At 38.2% G+C, this 22,711-nt stretch overlaps 1 protein-coding gene across 6 annotated transcripts in view; it reads right to left on the reverse strand.

Annotated features, from left to right (window-relative positions):
* Positions 1 to 6,948: 6,948 nt before the first annotated feature.
* LOC131048585 (protein ILITYHIA) overlaps positions 6,949 to 22,711 on the reverse strand; it is a 212,581-nt gene continuing 196,818 nt past the window's right edge. For 5 of the 6 annotated variants that reach the window (XM_057982586.2, XM_057982589.2, XM_057982588.2 and 2 more), the window contains exons 53-61: positions 18,579 to 18,691; positions 18,298 to 18,456; positions 18,082 to 18,178; positions 17,780 to 17,965; positions 17,500 to 17,694; positions 17,146 to 17,325; positions 16,859 to 16,991; positions 7,388 to 7,466; positions 6,949 to 7,237 (exon numbers count right to left, since the gene is read on the reverse strand). In XM_057982586.2, the coding sequence (XP_057838569.2) occupies positions 7,195 to 7,237; positions 7,388 to 7,466; positions 16,859 to 16,991; positions 17,146 to 17,325; positions 17,500 to 17,694; positions 17,780 to 17,965; positions 18,082 to 18,178; positions 18,298 to 18,456; positions 18,579 to 18,691 (1,185 nt within the window). In that variant the 3' untranslated portion in view covers positions 6,949 to 7,194. Of the gene's footprint in view, positions 7,238 to 7,387; positions 7,467 to 16,858; positions 16,992 to 17,145; positions 17,326 to 17,499; positions 17,695 to 17,779; positions 17,966 to 18,081; positions 18,179 to 18,297; positions 18,457 to 18,578; positions 18,692 to 22,711 lie in introns of those variants that run through there. The other variant, XM_059207988.1, reaches the window with a different exon arrangement.

A 22,711-nucleotide genomic window follows, 5' to 3' on the forward strand; every position in this document is an offset into this window, starting at 1 on the left:
AGCCCTCAAAACTTTGGATGGTCTTTTATGGATGTTGGCATAGGCAAATCCATAAAGATCTTTCCAATGGTGAAAACAATTCATAGTTTGGAGTCCTGAGAGAAAAGTTATGACTTTTCGAAGTTGGACTAAATTTTTATATAGTTTTTTGATATTTTTGTTAGTTTTTGGTTTTTTAACTGTAATAAACATTCCAGACTTGTTCATTTTCAATTCCAAGGGGATTTTGGTGACCCTTGGGATCTCATGAACTTTGTATATAGAGGATTTTCGAATGGAATGAACTAACTTTTTGGCTTGCAATAATTCTTTTCAAATTTTGTTCTTGTATTCAAATTGTCAATACCGAAGGTTATACACCAGGTATTGTACTCCAAAGCCATAATTTGGATTAGGTCGACTATTCTGCTTGATGAAATGTCTTAGTACTTGACAGTTGTCGCAAAATAGTTTCTTCAAACAGGTCATTTTTGTGTGACCTCTGACTTTATAGTCATTGTACCACATTTCCTTGTTCTCCTTTGGCCCTTCCTTCTCAACCTTTAACTCCATTAGTAGCATATTCTATCTAAGGACTTGTATTTTTTTCGACTTGTTGCCACTGCTATTATCCTGCATGCTCTCATCCCCACTTGTTTTTTTCTTTCCCATGATGTTTTACTTTTGTTTTCAATATCCCTCACTCAATTGTTAACATGGTATGCGAGGACAGGGGCACTACCTTCATCTTTGTCCTTATCAAGGGGACCAATCCCTCAATGAACCACCATTTCCTCAACCCATCAATTGGTTAATTTTCCATTTGTCCCTCCAACTCCTTGAGCCTACAATTATAAGGTTGCACATTTTTGTGCTTCCGTTGTTTGGTGTTACAAATTTCAGCCAAAATTTTATTGTCATCCCTCAAGACCTTTCATTTCCTCCTACCTTATTCAAGCTATCCCATGATTCTGTGTGTTTCTCTTCCAACTCTAAAAGCTTGTCAATCGCTACTCCCCTTAATGTTGCAATAAATGACCTTAACGAGTAGTCCATGTCATCCTAGTTGCTTTCCAACCATATCATTTCACATGTCTTGTAATGTCTTGTGCGATCCTTTGATCCGCTACTAAAGAACTTGGGAAATTTTAGCATGTCCACACTTGGACTCAACAGGGCCTTACCATCGTCCCCAAACAATGTGCAGCATGTGCCCAGTATCAGATTTGACTATTTTGCTCTCAACATTCAGTTGCTTCACTTGTACTCTCAACTGCATGTGAGCCTACATATCCCCTGTTTGCATCCTTTATACCTTGGTTACCTTCCTCGATTCTAGACTCCTCGAGGTCTTCGGCTCAAGCCCACCTATTCTTAGTCCCTCTACTATAGATTGAATTCTCAATACGGTGCAGATTATTTTCAAATATTTTGCCAACCTCATTCCCAAGTTTTCATCTGCCAGCTTCATCACATACCGATTGTACGAACGGGCCACTTTATGTAGACTTGCTCTTGAAGTCTTCATCTGACACATTGTACAAACTAGTTAGTTCACTATCAAGTTGTTACAAATGACGATCTTAGGGACCTCTCATTGGAGAGCCTCCCTTCAAACGTACTAGTTGACAGATATTTCCCATAGGTACACTAGGTTCTATGCCACTATCCTCAACTATCTCTTCCTCTTTGTCGATTATTTTTTGTTCCTCCTAGTTCAACGGTTAGCCAATTATATTCCAAAACTGTCTATCACCATGTTAGCTCTCTACAACTTAGATCTCCAAGTTTGTATCAACAATGATGTCGAAATGTTTATTCTCAAAGGGAACTAGTTTATATTGCGCAAAGTAAAAATTTAATAGCACTCACATCATACAATAACATAAAAACATTAACACGAGAATATGATCAGAAAGATGTATCATTTATTTTAGAATGTAAAATCAATACTAGTTTCTGAGACACAATGAAATACATATATATTACACAATGGTTAATTAGATTGCCAATCGTCGAAAACCGTCGACAACTACTCGAAAATAAATGTCATTACATAGTCAACTATACATTATTACTTACTTATTTTAATCGCGATATCGTCTATCGATGTCCTAATGTCGGTTGTTGTCGTCTTGCCTCCTGCTCGATCCCCTGGTGTTGTTGGTGCCCTGCTTGTGGCTCCCGTTCGTTCCCTTGGTGTCAGAGTTGTTGAATCCCCTCGGCGTACTGCGAATGGGGGATCTGCGGGGTCTTTTGTTCGTGCCAAGGTGGGTGGTTCAGCTTCTCCTCCCACTTCGAATGCTCGACTACCACCTTCTGCACAGGCTATTCCCTCTTTGGGGGTGGGTGTTGTGTTTGCTACGCCTCCTGGGGGTACCAATGCTAGGGTGAAGAAGAAGTTTGCCCCTATGGCTGAACCTTTTCATGTCTGCAGGTCCATTGCCCTAGAGGCGGATACTGTGGCTGAGATTGATCATGCTCTTGTCGTTAATGTTGCGGACGGTGGTGTTTCGAGTGCATTCAATGCCCTTTGTTGCGGATCGGGCTGCCCGTAGCTTGGTGCCTGCGGCTGTTCCCGTGTGCAACCCCTTGCCTTTCAGGGTGTCTGTTGACACTGAAAAGGAGATCATCCACAACTCCTCTGTGTTTGAGTATCATGGACTGATTTGCAAGTTTCGAGGCTTTTGGCTAAGCCTTCCTCAATTGCACACTTGGATTTCCCAAAGCTGGGAACCGATCTTAAAGGGTACAGTAAACATTTATCCTTTAGCCAAGGGTTTTTTCATTGCTAAATTTGAACGTGCAGAGGATAGATCGAAAATTTTATGTAACAATCCTTTCAACTAGGAGGATAAATTTGTTTTGATGGTTAAACCCTGGTTCTCGGATTTTAGCCCATCTACTGACTTATTTAATAAGATTCCTATTTAAGTTAGGCTCCCTAACCTTCCCCTTCATCTATGGACGAGGACTCTAGTAGAGGAAGTGGGGGAGGCTTTAGGCAGCTTCCTAATGATTGATAAGGATTCTTACTATATATATCATTCTACTTATGCTCGGATTTTGGTTAAGATTGATGTTTCTAAAGGGCTCCCAACTGAGATCAAGATTGACTCTTTTTTGGGATCTTGGGTCCAACCACTCGACTTTGAGGGTATCCCCTTCAGATTTCAAAATTGCTTCCAGACTGAGCATGTTGTTGCACGGTGTGAGTCAAATAAAAAGAAAAAAAAAGATTTGTTTCTTAGTGGAAGGGTACCTCTTTTGAACACTACTTTGTTCGAAAGAAAAGCTACTCCCACGTGGTTGCGCAAGTTCCTAAGGCCGATGTGGGTGATGTTGCGCCTCTGGTTGTTGCTCATGATTTTGGTGTTGTTTCGCCTCAAGTGTGTGTGGATGCTTATGGTGGCATCTCAATTGATCGTTTGAAGGATGTTGGATCTTCTTCTTTGGTGGATGACCTTCCTGCTTTCTAGATTGCTGCTAGATCTTTGTCTGATCCTTCTAATTCTCAGATTTCTGTTGTCCCTGCCTCTTTGGATGATGCCTCTGTTCTTCTTGGTGGTGGGAGATCCTCTATTCTGGACCTGTCTTCTAGGCAAAGGACTGTTACTAGGGTTGAGGAGGGATGGATTGCCGTTAAAAAATAAGAAATCTAAACCGTCACAGTCCTCTTTTGATTTGACCCTTCAATCCCACAAGTGTAGATCAAATTCTTGATTTGTCCTGGTAGGGTTGGGGTTGCTTGCTGGTCTTAGGTTTTTGCAACCTGTTGGTTCTTGTTGGGGGTCCTTGTGTTGTCCCCCATCTTTTGTATGGTTTTGTCGTGTCTCATTTGTGTTCTGGTTCATTGGGTGGACTTTCAGGCTTATCTTAAGGTTCAAGTTTCAAGTCCTTCTAAAACCTGTTTTGTATAGGGTTTCAAGTCCCTTCAAAACTTGTTTTCCCGTAATCAAAAACTATACATTATTACTTATCAAAATATTATTTATTAACCATTGCAAAACTTCCAGCTAATATTCTCTCCACATATCTTTATGTTATTCAAATGCTTTGAAAATAAATAAATAAAATAATTTTTCTTTTTCTTTTTTATTTTTAAATATTTAGATTTTTATACCTTTGATTAACTGATTTAATCTGTTGCTGCTATGAATGAAACTAAATAGATTGCAACAAGAAAATCCATATTTGCTCTTGAGAGAAAATCATTAGTTATATTTGAGCCCCAATAAGGGTCATTTTGGGTGGAACTAATCATTTGATCAAAGGCCCAAAAGAAACAAAAACTGATTTATCAACTTTATTTCCTAACACATTTATGTATTAATAATATATGTAGAGGATGCCAAAAAATATCTTAATAAAAGTTAGACTAGTTGAATTTGAAAATATTTAACATTCATAAATATTAACAAATCATGAGACTTACTATTAGAATCCAATTTAGTATAAATAAACCAAAAATCAGCTTACTGAAAATAATTGTAAATTTCGAAATTTCAAAATGATTAATTGATTAATTACTCTTCTTAAGAATGTAGAATACAAATGTCAATGAAACATGCCTGAAATTATTATTACACAAAATACAGAAGAAATTAATAAACAAAACACTATTTTAACTGAAACAGAAATTTAACTGTATAAAAAATATTTAATAGTATTAAAGACTTTTTTCTTTTCCAAAAATCTCTTCCATGGTAAATGCTCACCGAACCCATTTATAACTCAAACAGCGCTCGTAATTATAATGTAGACAGGGAAACGATTGTATTTTCCAAACATTTGATTTATTGAAGGCTACGCGAACAATGTTCACAAAGACTAAACGGGAAATGAATGTCTGGACAGGAAATGAATATCTGTCAAAAAAAAATGGCGTTCTCAGCAAATGGGTTTTTTTTCTTAAATCATTTTCTAGATGGGACAAAATGGCTTTCTATTTTCTCTGTTTGTATCTAGGAAGGCAAACAAGAGTCTAAAGAAAACTTTGAATGCCCATACACTGTTCAATGACATTATCCTTGACGCAGAATTGTAGAACAATACGTCTTCCTCAATTTCTGAAATCGTTTCCTAATAAACTGACAGCACACCATGCGTTTTCTTCAGGGCCTCGGCTTGGGTCATGGTCATCCACCTCGCAAAGCCATGAAAAACAACATTCTTTTCACTCCCATTATAATATCTATTACATTGAATTCTTAAACTTTAGATAAGTACATATAAAAAAAAAAACTGAGCATGGCGGATTACAACCAGCGACCTCCTTGAAAGAGAAAAGTCGTTGAATACACAGTTCACAAAACATACACGATGCATATAATATATCAAGGAATATCGCGTCCTTGCTTCTCTGTCTCATGCATGTTTGAGTTTGGTTCATTATCAATGTCGGTATAAATCATCCTTGAGTCACGATATTGAATATTAATATGAGGACTAAACATATGTAAAACCCGCAACCGAAAAAATAAATGCGAACTCTACAGAGTTGTATTATGTAATCTTGTCAACACATGAATCATTCTTTGTAGAAGATGTCGATATGCATCACAATGAGAAAATAAACAGTAGTCCTGACGGAATATTTTGATGACAGATCCAGTTTACATGGCTTGTTTTAAAAACGTGGATTATGACCTGTATCTCAGCTAATAGATTACAAGATGCTCTAACTTGCATGGATTAAAGGTACTACGAGTAATGCATTCAAACCTGCAGCGTTCAAAATTTATAATAAAATAAACAATAAAATCTAACCAAAAAAAAGTGATTTTCAACCTAATTGCCAAAATACCTTTTTTTTTCTACTACTGCTGAGCTCTTCATTGACAAAATGAACTTAAATAAAAAAGTACTGCCTTTCCTTGGGCTAAAAGTGAATCCAGCCAATGGATCCAACGTGAAATCTAGAGCCAAAAAAAGGAATTGCTTGAGCACTACTTACACCAAACAAAGAATAAAGAGGCATTGTGCTAAAATTGTTTATCTGCAAAACTCTTCTGGTAGTATTTTCTTCAAATGAACTACACACTACGCTTAATCATACTCTGCACAGACAGAAAAAACTGTGAGACAGAGTGCCTCAGCAACTGCTCGTGCACTGCATTTAGCTACATAGATCCTCGATGAGCAAAGCATTCTGCATAGGGCGCTTCCAGTACATTCCACGTCCAAATGGCTTCAGAGTTCAAAATATAGGATGCGTCCATATTACAGCATAGAGTGACTAACTGTTTTATCTTACACATGAACTTCTTCATCTTCCACTACCATGCGACTTTTCCATTTCAATTGTAACTACAATGCATACAAAGCATTTCTTTTTTATGTACACAGACTCATTCCATCCGTGCTGTGACCGTAGAAGACACCTCTAAGCGTAACAAACTATAGCATCATGTAAAAAGTCTGCAAACTTCATCTGCCAGAAGTAAATCGGATAGATGAACAAAAAAATGACTTGTACTATAGAAAGAATTCATTACAGTTTTAATAAAACATTCAAAGTGATACAAAAAGAAAGAAACCAAGCAAGAAATATGTCATGAATAGAAAGTTGCACTGTAAGCACTCATTTTGTAATTCTCGTTAACCTATTTCACCTTTGAAATAGATTAATAAATTATGTGAAACATAGGAAGACACTTTTTTAATATCTAATGATTGTGTAATTTAATGCGATGGATACTCTGTCAGTCCTTGGCATTAAGCTTAAAAGGCAATGATTTACACAGCTAAATGATAACAACAAAAAAGACTAAATTATATAACTTATAAGTTATAACACATTGTGAATCCGATCACAACAGTACTTTGATTTTGAAATAAAAAGAAGTCGCGTACTACTCATAGGCAGGACACGACACATGTTCATGAGGAAAAGAAATTTACAGTTCATTAATATATACCATAAAACAAGTCTATAAAGAGAGCAACTTGTCAGCCAGACAACTGCCAAAATTGAATCTAAATCATTATGATAAGACAATGCAAGTAATCCAAAAATGCAAATACTTAAACACCATGGGAACGATATTTATAACCAAATATGGTACAGAGAAAAATTACAACTGGAATTAAGAACTGTTCCTGACTTCTCCAAAAGCCGCTAATGCTAACCCCTCTTAGTTTTCAGATATAGAATAGATGCCATTATTTCAAAAAAATAAATAAACTGATGAAGTACTATAGTTCATGTTTACATCAAATGGTTGATACGTCATCTTCACTATCTTCACTTCCATCACTGCAAATCCAGGTTAAAATGCGTTTTAGAAAAACTGTTTGTTCCTGGTAATTAAATTGCATATTTATTGCCAAGCAAGTTCAAATAGAGACCTTATTCAACAGGATAATTATATACTCAGAAAGAGGCATTATATCAAAACCTGTATACCTTATTTCTGGTTGCTTTGCTATACGTCTAGCATCAAGGCCAGTAATATATTTTTGTGCAGCTTGAACATTCTCTGTACCTGAACATTTGGCATGCATGTATCAATGAATCTCACTTTCAAATGCCAAATAACCAGGAAACCATGTAAAGAAGAAAAGGGCTTCAAGAAGGTTACCTAAGATCGAAAAGCTCATATCATAGAAAAGAATTTTGCCAACAATTCTACCTCACCCAAAATAACATGGCTAAAGTAAAGACTTACTTTTATTGCAGAAACTAAATGCCTCTCTTGTAAACCCTACTAAATGCACTAGTAAAAGACACAAAATACACCAGCAATAATTATATTTTTTATATTTTTCAAAATTTTCTACTAACAGCATACATTCTGTTAGAATATAAGGCTTACCTTTATAATAAAGTCACCATATTGACTTAAAGTGGTTTGTTAGTATTGCTATTTTTAACATTTAGAAGCTAGAACAAGTGTCACGTTTGTTTTCATTAGTTACATCTTTCAAACTCTTTATTATAAGGAGATGACCCTCATGTAATTGTTACTCCAATATCTAATAGAATAATATTTTATTCTAGTTTTTGGAAGATAGTATCAAAACACGCAATCCTATAAAAAATCAAGTCCAACAGGTTACAGAAAACAAAGATTTCGTCAGATTGCACCCAAATTAATCAAAATCACAGCCATTTTTTTAAATTACAAAAATCATGTCACAAGAGAATCATTGATCACAGATACCAAATTGCAAGACAGATATATCATGAGGGCACACAAAAAATACGCCAAAAAACACAAACAAGCAGCTAAAATCACTTTTTTTTAGCTCATAAAAGGAGGTTAAAGGTTTTTTCTCCAACAGTTTTCAAGATGAATGGCAGAAATTCCATCAAAAAATTTGTGGCTCTTTTCAGAAAAATCACGGCCAACAATGAATCACAATTTTCAGGAATATTCATGGATTTTTCATAAATTTCAGTTGTGAATTTCAGGGATTTTCATGAGTACAGCAATTAGGGCATAATTTTTTTTATTTTCTATTGTTTATCATGTAGCTAGGGCATCAGCACTGAAAATTCTGATGGCTGCCACAAGAAGTCACAATTTTAGTCGTGGCTAGGGCACAATTTGCAGGTATTCTGAGTTCAAAAATTTAACTAGGGTTTAAATATTTTTTGGAATTTTCTAAGGAATTTTTGTTATAAGGAGATAATGATTCAATTAGATAATAATTTAAATATTTTCTGGAAAGAGCGTAATAGGAGGATGTTTGATAATAAAGCTAGGAAGGTAGAGTCAGTCCTAAATTCCATAGAAACCTCAATTGTGGAGAACATAACTAGCTCTCAATTCCAATACCAATAAAGATTTCACAGACTGGGATAGCAGAATGAGATTTAAATGGAATGGCATTAAGGTTCCTCCATACATGGGGAAGAAGGATAGTGCAAGAATTCTTGCAGATTGGTCTCCACCTAAGATTGGATGGTTAAAATTAAACTTCGATGGAGCCTCAAAAGGCAATCCGGCCCCTTCAGAAGTTAGATGCATAATCAGGGATCACAATGGACCTGTTAAAGGCAAACATTGCTATTCCCATCTCTCCTGGCACTAACAATGTTGCTGAATCCAATGCCATTTTAACAGGTCTTATTGAATGCTCAAAGAGAGGCATTAAATGCATTAAAGTCAAAGGGGATTCTGCTATTGTTATCAATGCAATCAGAATTGCATGAACTCCTAATTGGAGGTTGCAAGCTTTGTTGGATAAGATTTTATCAACTTTGGACTTATTTGAAAATTTCTCTTGCAGGCACATTTACAGAGTGGCAAACTCAGAGGCAGATTCGCTCTCCAAATTAGCAGCAGAAGGGTTGGACCTTTCTTGGTGGGTGGATGAACTCATAATTCACAAGAACCAATGCTCTTCTTCTCTACAGGAGAACAACAGAACTTAACCTCACTTTCAAAAGGTTTATTTCTATGCACTGCTAATCTGCCTAAGCTAAACTAATGGCAGAGGTTTCCCGCAATCTCAAATTTGAATTCAAATCCCCAAACGGTCTCACAAGTTGCTTGATCAAGAGATGCAAAAGATTAATCTAATTTTGAATTTGGACTTGAATTTTGGATCCGTTGCATGGATCCTAATGGTTGCCTACAGAGAAACCTACCCTCACTGCTAACACATCATGCTTCAAGTTATGGCCGGTGGATTCAGGAGTTAGTAGTTAAGACAACTTTGCACTTGGTCTTATCAAACAAGGAAAGCCTTTTTCTTGCTAATGCTTGAATTATGTCAGAAATTTTAGCTGTTCTGACATCGTGTCATTTCTAAAAATTAAAGCTGATTAAACCCAACAAAATGGAAGATCAAATTGGCGAGGCCTTCACCATTTACGAAGGATTTGTGTATCATTGAAGTTATCCTCTACTGGTAGTTTTGAAGGCAAGTACTGGTGGCAATAAATGAGCTCATCATATCTCCAACGTTTCAAGCAAGTGCCTTTTCAACCGCAGAGTTTTTATTCCGCAATTATTTAAAAATGCTTTTTCCTTGGCCATTTGGCAAACAAATCAAATCCAACCTTTACTTAACAGGCCGGAAACTTTCTTCAAGGCAAAACACATTCAATGTGGCAGATAGATATCCGGGATATTGGTCGGCTCTTAATTCTAGCAATCACATCACTCTGGCAATTCAATTTGGCCACTTTTCTTGCTTCTTCCTCTCTGTCTTGGCCGAGTTCTCAATACCAGAGGTTCGGTTTTGAGTTGAGAAAGCCAAATATCTCTTGTTTTGGATAACCAATAATGGCTAGCTCACCTAAATTCATCATCAGGGCTTTTCCAGACCCTCTTTCTTGCTTTGGTGTTGACACTCCGGTTTCCTTAGCGAGCCCAAACAGACAAGCAAACTTCAAGGAAATTTCGGATCAGAGATTGAAGAGGATTCTTCACACACGGATGCCTTGGTCATTTTCGCGGTCAAATTGATTCTAGGAAGAGCTCATCTTGAAAGAAATGAGTATTATAGGGACAATACTCAAATTTCTTCAAGATTCGTGGCTTCTCTTCTCGATATTCAAGTGCCTAAGCTTGAGGTGAAAGAGTTGACCAACCACCTCTTTGGTCTGGGGTTGCTGGTGGGCTTAGGCAAAGTTTTAGGGTATGTTGTTCTCGAGACTGGCCGTCCTCGGCCTTGTGATTTAGTTGCAGTTTCAGATTCTGAAGAAACACTCACCTTCTATCCTTTTCTCCTAGACCTTAAGGGTCCTGCACTGATGAAACATAGAGCATTTGCTGTTGTGGTTGATATTTTTCTTAAATGGAAGTGTTCACCAAATTACGCTTAAGACAAAGAGGAGGAAGAAATCAAAGATTTTGCTATTCTAAATGGCCTTCTCATCCCCAAAGAAGAAGAAGAGACCCCCTCTCGTACTAGCAACATCTTAATTCATCTGCAGGGTGGCCAAGGAAGCGGCAGTCGATAGAGCGGCGATTCAAACGGTCGTGGTTCTGGTCATGGTAGGGGTCTGGCAGAGTGCATGGCCATGGAAAACGAGGGCATGGTGATCGTGGCACACCTCAATCTGGCTCTCACCTTGGGTCACCATCTTAGGAGTGGCCTAAAGCAAGAAAAAGATACGAAGTTGCTTGCATTTTTGAATTTGTTCAGTTTTTTGATGAAAATTTGCATCAATCTATAATGCCGAAATCTATGGACTTCCGATGTAGACTAGGTGTTTAAGTTTATGTTGAACTTTCTGATTATCTGTGGATTGAGGTCGATTACATCTAAGAATTGGAAGCCCAAAAAGGCTATAAGACCGTTAATATTTTGTATCTCTGAACTTTTCATTTAATATCAATCTTTGGCTTGGCCGTTTACTGATAAAAAAAATTTCAATTAGATAAGTATCTTGGTCTTAACTTCCATACCTAGAAAGCAAAATTTCAAATGCAAATGATGCAAAAGAACTTGTGGGGAATAATAAATAGAAATGAGAAACCGCTTACAAATGCCAATATATTACTGGATTGGTTGAGCAAGGATTATTATTTTTTTAATAAAACCAAAACCCATTATTAGTCTCTCTACGTAATTGTAATTTGCATCATTTAAATCCAGCAAAATCATCTAAGGAAATCTACAATAATTTAAATAACATATTTGGAGAAAAGATTATTAATAAAGCCACAAGCCATTATTAGTCTTGCTCTACTTGATTCTAATTTACATCAATTAAATTCGACAAAATCATCTAAGGAAATCTATAATAATTTAAATGCAATATATTGAGCAAAAAACAAATGTAAATGCAATATTTTCTCTAAAGCTTCAGGTTTTCATATTGAAGATGGCTGATGGAGTCACTTTGACTAGCCCATTGAAATATCCCCAAGTAGGATAATAGATAAATACAATAGATTTCTCAAATTTCACACCTAATCACATACAGTTCCGAAGTGACTATGAATTCCCATCTACTCATGCTCCTGTGATATTTCATCCATCTCCCCAAGGATGGCTTCCACGAAACAATCTTGGCAAGGTTCTTCCTGATGAGGAGGATTTCCTTGTCTCTGACCTCCTAGCTGATTGGGTCTATGTGAAGCACAGACGCTGAGAATATCTTGTCCTGGAGCGCTATCTGGGATGTTACCTTGAGGTGGATCTGCTAAATTTTCCTATGAGAACATTTCTACCTCCCGCACACTGGAAAAACTAGTCGGCGACTACATCCTTTCCACCCTTGCTCTTTTCTATGGTGGTTATTCCTGCTGAATTTCTTGCTAAGCTTCCTCACAGACTTCTTGTTGGTCTTCCCGCTGAACATTCTTCCTTTTCACCATTCGTGGCCTTGTCGGAACATTCCTTCCTTTTCCAAGATCAGCCTCCCTTTGTTAAACTTCTCCTTCTCCACCTTGGGCCTGTGAAGATCCCTCTGTAGCCTCGTTATGGAAATCCAGATTTCCCATTAATTGAAAAGTTAGGTGGACATTTCCTTCTTTCAGCCTTCTTCTATGTCGATCAATCCAATGTTTATGAAATTTCAGAACCGGTCTAGCCAAAATATCCAGATCATCAATTTATGGTTCTGACCAATTTGGGAGTTGTATAGGTCGATCTATCACCTTTTCGAATTCTGGTTCCACCAAGTCCGAATCTTCCTTCACTTGATCCAGCACCTACATTACTTCACCTCTTGTGATTGTTTGCAAGGGCAGCCTAGAAAACATCTTCTTTCTGGCATCAAAATCGTCCCTTGCATCTTCCCAGTAGTCTTCTAGGTGAAACTTGTGTAAAAATTTCACTCCAGCAACCTACTTGATCTTACAATATGGATCGTAGTGAGACCTGGTGGTGTAATATGTTGGTGTTGGAAATAAGCCACACCTGGACCGACGATGGACTGGTCCAAGAGGGGCCAGTAGCTCAGTGGTAGAGCACTCCAACAGCGTATGGAAGGTCCTAGGTTCAAGTCCTAGCTGGTCCATGTCTCAACATGGTATCAAAGCCAGGTCCAGGCTAGGAGCCCCAAGCACACGAGAGGTGTGGCTTAAGGGGGGTGTTGGTGTTGGAAATAAGCAACACTCGAACCGACGATGGACTGGTCCAAGATGGGCCAGTAGCTTAGTGGTAGAGCACTCCAGCAGCGTATGGAAGGCCCTAGGTTCAAGTCCTAGCTGGTCCATGTCTCAACATAATATGCCAAGCGAAACAATGCCAATTCTTCAGTTGCCTTCTCATCTACTGCCAAGTTCGGGCACACTTCCACATAGTCCCCAAGGACGATTGAGAATTCAATAGACAACTTCTTTTTCTTCTTCTAAATTTGGTCATAAGCTGTCAACTGCCTCATAAGTTCTAACAGTATCAGTTTGTCAAATGGATACTGTGGCAATTTATATGGCTGGAAAGCAAAACCCTGTGTCCTGACATATGTGAACTTTGGAAATTGCAAGAACATGGCTCCAAATTTTTGAACCAATGCCCTAGCTTTTGGCGACACTCTCGTGTGGAGCTCATTCTGTATGAATCTAGTCAGGTACGTAGTGAAAGCGTCATTCGCCAGCTTGAAAGAATTAGTATTGTAGATGTGCAACTGAGGATAATTCTCATGAACTTTCAGTTGTGCCGGTCCGCAGCCCATAACGCCTTTTCCAAGCAGACCATCAAGGCCTCCCATCCTTGCAAGCATGTAAATTACATAGGAGCTCATGTAGAAGGACTGGGACTTCTTTTCTTTCAAATCTTTCAGCTGCTCATGCACGAAGTGGCTGATTAATCTGTCCCGATCCACCAACCCATTGGCATTCATGACTTCGCCAATCTAGAAAAACATCCATAGCTCAAAATTCACGATATGTGAACGTCCCATTATCCTACTTAACATCATTATCAGGTCCACATACTCCTTGAATTCGAAAATGGTGAGCGTCTTAGGCATTTTAGAGATGTGTGGCCTAGGTCCTAGGTTTTTGCAACCAATGCTTGTTGATAGTTTTCGCACATCTGTCAAGACCTGCATCATATATTGCCTTAGCTCCATTCATAGTCCGGTAAGTCATCGAATGATGTGAAGGAATTCTGAAGGCTTCACCAATTGATTCCGGAGTCAAGGTGGCTAGCAACTTGCCACTTGATGTTGAAATTGTCCTCCTTTCCGGAATGTAGTATTTTGCACATTCCAGAATCAAGTCTGAACATCCTCATCCTGAAAGCCACCAAGTTAAATGTTCCTAAATTTGTATCACCGATCTCCTTCCACCTAGACACCATCTTGGATTCCGAAAGGAATCCCTTCAGCTCTTTTTTTATCTGTGCCTGCCTGGTGATGGTACTCGCCTTGCCTGATTCTGACATCCCAGAAAAGCTTCTTGAAAAGAGTGAAAATTTTTCTAAGTATGACTTTCTTCACCTTCTCTCCAACTCTTCTTTCTTGAAACTCGGATGTGAGAAAAGAATTGTACCTTCATGCTTATATATAGTTTCTTCAACGTCGAGCTAAGTTAGGAGGAATCCAATTTGGTAATTGCATAAATTACGCATCATACTTTCCCTTTCACTACGCCATGCAAATGGAACCTTCCTTTATTGCATTGAGTTGCATGTCATAATTTAGAATATTCCCTCGCCATCTCATTACTTGCCATTTTTTCAAATTTTAGAGGGAAATTAGAAGATTCCTTCGAGATTCACCTATTCATCCACTTGGCTCGACTTTCTAGCTTCAGAGGGAATTTTCAATGCTTTTCCACCATCTCCTATTTTTTAGAAACTTTCCTGAAAATTAGGACACAGGTGTAGGAGAGAGTGAATTCTCTCACGAGTCCAAATCTGCAAAACATTTCGAATTTTGACGAGGTTTGGTGTCTAAAAAATGGATATTAGGCAAAAATTCCCGAGGGGATTTTTGCTTTTTCATTCCATTCCTGACCCTTGTTTTCCCTTTTGTCTTGGAGAGTTCCATCCTTGGGCGTGGAATCCACTAAGTGGTGGAATTTCATCATTCATTCTTAGCCATTTGATTTTGGAATCCTTCCTCTGGCATGGATGGAATTTTGACTCGGAGGAGGAATTCATCAAATTTGAAGTTTTCTAAGGCACTATGCATTTGGCACCCTTCTACCTTCCCTAGACGCAATTTTCACCAAGGCAAGGAAATTCCCTTTTTTCATGTTTTCCATGCCTTGCCCCCCTTTTGGCGCCCTATCCACTTCTTGAGTGCTAATTTCCATTATGCAAGGAATTTTGATGACGACAAGTTTTTCATGAAGGCCTCTCCCTAGCGCCCTTGTTGACTCCTAGGCACAAATTTGACCTTGAGGAGGAATTTCACCATTTTGCAATCTTCCTTCATCACCTCTGTTTGGTGCCTTACTCATGTCTTAGGCGCTATTTTCCATGTGTGAGGGAATTTGGAATCTGCTTCATTTTCCATGACTACACCATTTTAGCGCCTAACCTCCTGCTTGGGTGGAATTTTTATCTTGTCATGGAATTTTGATGTTTTGGAGTTTTCCTTGATAACTCCACTTTAGCGCCCCTCCAAAACTTTATGCCCATGAGCATGGAATTTTGGGATTTCCATGAGCAACCTAATTTGGCGCCCTTGTTAACCTTTAGGCGCTATTCTCACATGAGCAAGGAAATTACGCTTTTTTCATTCTTCCATGGTGATGTAACTTTAGCACCCCTCCCTAGGTATGGGCGCTATTTAGCCTTGGTGGTGGATTTTCTTTCCTTTTGGATTTTTCCTAATGCCCTTGGTTTAGCACCATGACTCCCTCTTGGGCGTTGTTTTGCAAAGATGAAGGAACTTTGGTCTTCCATTGTCCAGACAAATGATTTTGATGTTTCCGAATTAGAATGCCACTTCAGGATTGGAGGTGATCTTTCAAACTTAGATGATCTTCAAGCTTTCCATTTCTGGACTGATTCCCGTGCTTAGCCATTTTTTTGGCTCGCTCTGTCTGCTTTTTGACTTTCTAGATTTGGATAGATTTTCAGGAATACTCAGTCTTCAGTGTCTACCTGAATTGTCCTGCTATAGATAGACTTTCCAAGAGTAGAAACTTTTCAAAATATCAAAGTTAGAGCCCAAAACGGGACGCAGGATGACTTACTATAAATAGAAACTTACTAAAAATAGAAATTACTAAAAATAGTAAGTTTGATTTTTGGCAAAATGAAGACATTCTGAGAAGCAATAAAATCCCTAAAAAATAGGAACTTTCTAAAAATAGAAAGTTGCTCAAAATTTGCTCAAATTTTACTGGGAGGTTCCTTGAAGGGTCATGATTCCAATTCTACATTCAATTTTTTCGAAACCGTAAAAGAAACCCCTAAAATCTAGGACTAAAGGCAGAAACCCTAAAATTAACAAAACAAACCCCAAACTTAGCCAAATTAGCTCAAACGAAAAGCAAACTTGATCAAAATGACCCCACTCACTTACAAACTCAGAGAGACTAATGAGACTGCCACCAAAAGACCCAAAAACCAAAACCAAAAGACCGAGAGGGCCTAAAAAGTAGGGGGTCCCCATTTTGAATGGGGTGATGTGTGATTAGGTCACAACAGGGTGAATAGTATATATAGGATACACCACCAAGAGAAGCAAATGTACAACCAATGTGGGATAAATGAAATGGAGTCATATGTGAAAAGAACTTAACCAACCAGGTGTGAAAAGAACTTAGAAGAGAAATCACATTCACACCAACAATGAGGGGAAAATAATAGAAAACAGGGGGACGTGTCTCTTCAAGGGATGACCTAAGGATCTCCCACTTTTGTAAATTGTTCTTATAGAAAACCATAAACCATTATTTTAAATAAAATTGAAGGGATATTTGTGTGACAACATCCAATTCTTACATGGCATACAATTAGTAAAGATACCAAGATTCAAAATGTGATATAAAATTGTTTCTAGGGTGAAAACCTTTTGTAAGCTGGAAAACATGGAGAGCACAGCGTTCTGCAGCAAGACGGACAGGAGTACTTCCATCCTTCAGAGATTCAGCAATTACCGGTCCCAAGGTTGGTAGATATGCAGCAGCTACTGTGACATCTACCTGCTAAAATACAATTCCGTCTTTACTAGAGGACCATACTAAAAAGATCAACAGCCAACTTATGAAAGATAAATTAAAAAGGAGCATGGTCAAATAATAGTTTGTAACAGCCCTAGCAAAATCCATCTGATAAATTCTGGATTGCTTAGATCACCTTGGCAACAGACTTGAGACTTCCTAGTGCTCTTCTGCGCACATCACTGGAGTCATCACGCAAACAGGATACCAAGAAGGGCAAAAGTTCAGAAAAACCATAAGGGCCTGAATAGTGAGCCTGTGCTTCATATGACAGAAGATATCCTAGAGCCTTTGTTGCACTTTCACGAACAGGAACCTGCTTAAAGGCATCAGAGAAATTGTTTTGTTGTCAAAACATAAATTGTAAGGAAATCAAATCAATACTTCAGAGACAAATGAATTTCTGGAAAGAGATCCATAAAGTAAGAAATTTCTACTTCTGACCTGAAACAACATGGAGTAAAATTAACTATGCTAGTCAAACTCATACCTTATCATCCTTCAATTTATTTTTAAGACAATCAACAACTGTGGGGAATGCCTCTGAAGCACATATACGAGCAGCACTGAGTCTAAACATCGATGACAAACTAAGAATTGTTCCATGTCGAACAGCCCATGACTCTGATGGAACTGGAACTGACAGCTCAGCCAATAAGCCAGACAGTTCTCCATCTTCCAAATACTGTCAAAAATGGCTCTACTTAGTGTCCACATTACAACTGAACATGATATAAATTTTAAATCTGGTAAAGTAACAAATAGTGCACCTGAGAAACAGTACCAATCGCTTTTGCAGAAGAAACCCTGATCTGATCTTCATCCAAACGTAAAAATTCTTTAAGCACTATGATAACACGACTAATTACAGACCCAGAGATACTTTTTCCAGCATACTTGAGTACACCTTGAAGTGCAACCAATGTGGCCTCCTTAACTCCACCCTCAGATGCCACCTGCCCAATGACCAACCCTTTACTAAATCTGAAATGTTTTCCAAATTTTCAATTGAACAAAAAGAAAACTTTACACTTTGAAGCATCAGATTCAATAGATTATAAGTTAACTTTACCTGCAAATTTGAAAGAAGGTCATTGACCAAAGTATCAACACGGGTGCTTAGTGCACTAAGCTTTCCCAGTGCCAGAGCTGAACTTGAACGCACAATCCTAAACGTTTTCAGCAACAAGTTAAAAGACCTTATAGAAATAAATGATCCACAAGCTCCAGAGAAGTACAGGAACTAAAGGTTCCAAAAAGAACATCATGTTAAGAACATTTGAAGAACCTTGTATTGTCCTGCAAGCACTTGATGAAAGTTGTTTGAAGCTGTGGAAGAAAAGGCTTGAGCGCTATTCCACCCTTGCTTATTAGAATACCCAATGTAGATAAAATGGCACTTTTGACTTGCCAAGGGAACCTGTCTCCAATGATTCGAATGAGAGGCCTGCACGCATTCATATAATTCAGGATTAATTAATGAGCAAATTAATTTCCTCGTCTTCTGACAAACCATGATACTATAAAACAACAAATAAAAGCAATGCTCAACCACGCAAACTGCTATACCCCGTTATTGGAACAACAAAAGGCTTCAATGCGTTTTCACTAGTCACATCTATTAGCTCCCCTAAACCCTCAGCTGCTTGTTCTCTCAATTCAGCTGAGCCGCTCATCAAACCCTGTTTCATGAAGTAAATTGTTAAGAGTTTAAACTAGAAAGAAAGGACTACTCTAAAACTTGAGACTAGATAAGATCAGAAACATGACCTGTTTAAGAACGAAAAAATCTTTTTGCAAGGGTTTACATTGGTCAAGAACATGGTACTGGATATTCTCAGACATTTGAGTATTTCAGTCTTCTTAAATGTTTTATGCATCATTTGCACTTGCCATATGAGATTCTACCAAAGTGCAAAAGAAATTTCAAAATATTGTGATTGATTTATTATTTTTCATCCCACCTTATAATTAAAATTTGAGGATTGCATAACGTATTTTTATGCACAAAAAAACAACCATATATATCCCCAAGTATAAGCATGTAAAGCAAAACTAACTAGTTTTTTAAGTGGAAGCAAAATAATGTTATAAATGGAAGATATGAGTAAGATACTCCTTTATCAATAGTCCAAAATTAAATATTCCTCGAGTCCAAACAAAATTACAGATAGCCAAGTAAAAAATCAAGATTCCAATGTGAGAGAAATCAAAGACAAAAGGATAAATCTGATGTGAAACCTCTGCTCCAGAAAGAACAGCAGTTAGTTGAAATTATTAATTTATATATAAATACTTACAATTATGTCATGCCCCCTCCAGCGAATACACATTGAATGAAATGATAGGAGGACATCACATGCATTTGGTTCAGAAAATAACAAAACCGTGTTAAGGATTTTACATGAATTAATCACCACATATTAAGAAAGGGCAACAAGTGCAATTACTTAGGCAATGATTTAGTCTCCCCAACAGTTGGTTAAAGTAACAAGTTAATCAGGAAAGCAGCAATTAAGACATTAAGAAAGACGCCACTTTTCAAGGGAAAGATCTGTACCAAGTGACACATCCATTCAGTGATGGGATATAAAATAAGAAGTCACAGCAGAGAAAGAAGCATCAGAAAATAATCAATCAATTGGGAAATAAAAACTTCAGAAAGTTAACAATCATACACCCCAACATTGGCTAAAACAGAAATATAACTTCAAATACAGCAGGTATCATACATTTGCAGGAAGCAGATCCAGCACCAGCGGAATTTCCTCCAAATCAACAGACAGATTGATATATTACAATTACTGTATAGGCAGAAATGAATACAATATTTATCCACATTCCTATATATATAAACATGAATATATGATGCATAGATGAAAAACTCGGATTTTGCAATAACTCGGCAAGGCCAAAAAATTTTAAAAACTCGGGACTCGCCAAAACTCGGCAAAAAACTCGGCAAAACTCGGCAACTTTATCGAACATTTGAAAATACATTTTTTTTTTATATATAATTCAAAAACACACATTTACACCAAATTTGTATAACATATATGATTTCCATGATATATAAATCAAATTTTTTTGGTAATACATAGCAACAAATGCAAGTATCATAGCATAAACCAAAAACCAAGTGCAACATATGTATAAGAGTTCAATACATATCAACGTATCATAGTGACAGTCTCATAGAGTTATAGAGTCATAGACCACAAAACAAGAACCTCTGAAATTCTGATTACATATCAAGTTCAAAGTTTGGTATCAATGAAATTATGAAAATAAGAAATCATAAATTGCGTCTACGACTAAAGCTCAAAATAGATCGTGGCCGCTGGGTGGGTGGTGCTGAAGTAGTGGCAACATCCTCAACACTAACAGGTGCCTCTTCTGCATGATCAACCTCCTGCTCCTCCTCACGTGCTGCCACTTCCGCATCCCATTCCTCTCCTGCCCTCTCCAACTCACTCAGCTGCTCATTAGTAAGGAATGGATCCAAATCATTATCAACATCATCAGGAGAAGCAACCCATTCTGTTGCATATGGATCAATGTCATCCAAGTCAAGTGCTTCATGTGAATCTTGCCCTAGCACCTTCTTCTCATGTAATCGAATGTTGTACCGCACATAGACAAGATCATTCAAGCGTTGTTGAGTCAACCTATTGCGCTTTTTTGTGTGGATGTTCTCAAAAACACTCCAGTTGCGCTCACAACCAGAAGCACTACAAGGCTGTGATAATATGCGGATGGCAAGCTTTTGAAGATTAGGCGTTGTGGCACCATAATCTTCCCACCACAAATCTGCAAGGATACAAAATGTGATTTATAACTTGTAAAGATTTCAATAATCTTAAAGAGAGAAAAAAATGGTAAAAATTAAACATATGTTTTTTTTTACCTGGTCGTAAGGTGGCTCTCCTACGTTTGCAATCAGGTGAAGAAAACAATTCCCCTAAGGCCTTCTTATAACTCTGCAACTCATCAAGTATCAGGTCTCGAAGGATCTCATCATCAACTAATCTCCGAATGCATGTGTCAAGGCCAATTCTAACCTCTGCATCTGCTTTGAAACTCGGAGAGTAAAAAAACTTGGGATTCAAGAAGTAGGCAGCAGCATGAATATGTTGGTGGAGTTGATGGTTCCACCTCCGATCAATTATGCGCCATATGGGTTCATACTTGGTCTTGTTTGACCCATACAAGTGTTGAATCGCCTCTTTGGCCTTATCCATGGCCTCATATAGATACCCCATGGAGTTATGATCCCCATCCACCATTCGTAGCACCCTCACCAACGGTTCCGACACCTAGATATAAAAAATCTAACAAAATCAGCAGATTGAAATATTAGAAAATTAAATAATAAATCATCAATTAAAGTTTCAAAACTTACATTGATGATCTCCTCCACCATCTTGGCAAAATTAGTATCAAAAATGGCAATCACAACCTTCTCTGCTTCAGGCTTTGTAGCATAAGGACTCCCCAACCATCTTTCACTCACGAACATCCGCTTCAGGTTGGGCAATGTAGCAAGTATGCTCTGCAAGGTGAGGAAATTGGTAGCAAAGCGTGTGACCCCCGACCGCACAAGATCCTTACCTTCAGTGTGTTCTCTCATAAGATTCAGGACCCATGTGTGATTGTAGATGTATTTGGTGATATTCCTTCCATCTTCAACCACTTTCTTTACCCAACTTAGTTTCCCTATGTCCTCAAGGAGCAAGTCAAGACAATGGGCAGCACAAGGGCTCCAAAATAATGTCGGATGTCTAGCCATTAGAAGTTTGCCGGCTGCCACATATGCAGCTGCATTATCAGTCACAACTTGGATGACATTCTGCACTCCCACATCCATCACCACTTCATCCAACATGTTGCACAAGGTCTCCGCATTCTTCACTTCATTGGAGGCATCAATTGATTTTAAAAATACTAACTGTCCTCCTGAAGCAACTAGAAAGTTGATGAGTGTCCTGTTCCTACCATCTGTCCATCCATCAGAAAGAATGGTGCAGCCATTCTTTTCCCAAATAGTCCTTTGCTCTTCCACTAATGCATGAGTGTTTTGGACCTCATCCTGCAATAACGGTCCACTTACCTCGTAACGGCTTGGGGATTTGAACCCCTTACCTGCCACAGTCAACGCGGTGACCAATTGGTCCCAAGATGGACTAGAAATAGCATTGAACGGAACATCGTTGTAGATAAAAAATCTAGCACACGCCACCTTGGCTTGTTGGTGAGCCTCTTTATTCCATGCAGTGCCAAGCAATCCAGGTTGTGCACCAGGAGTGTTACGTGGAATAAAGAAGTTTTCCATGTTGCTGTCCAAAGTTCCCTTTGCTCGTATCCGTGGCCCAAGGGAAGAACCAGATGTCCCCACATCTGTATGTGACCCCATGGAACTCAAATCTGCCCTTGGGGCTGCCATTGCCTCTGCTGTTCTCTTTTTTGTTGCCTTCCTTTGATCATATGCTTCAAGCGTTGCTATTGCATCTCTCGTAGCCTCTTCAGTACATTCCGTACAGCTTGTGGTATCTCGGCATTGAATTTTTGCAAGGTGATATTTGAACCTATTAATGCCACCTTTTACAATTTTTTTGCAATGGTTGCAAAAAACATCTCCTCGTTTTGGACCTGGTCTCCCATGTTTCCAACAAGGGTCTCTCTTTTTGCCACCAACTTTAACT

Source organism: Cryptomeria japonica, chromosome 7, assembly GCF_030272615.1.
Source record: "Cryptomeria japonica chromosome 7, Sugi_1.0, whole genome shotgun sequence".
Classification (NCBI taxonomy): Eukaryota; Viridiplantae; Streptophyta; class Pinopsida; order Cupressales; family Cupressaceae; genus Cryptomeria; species Cryptomeria japonica.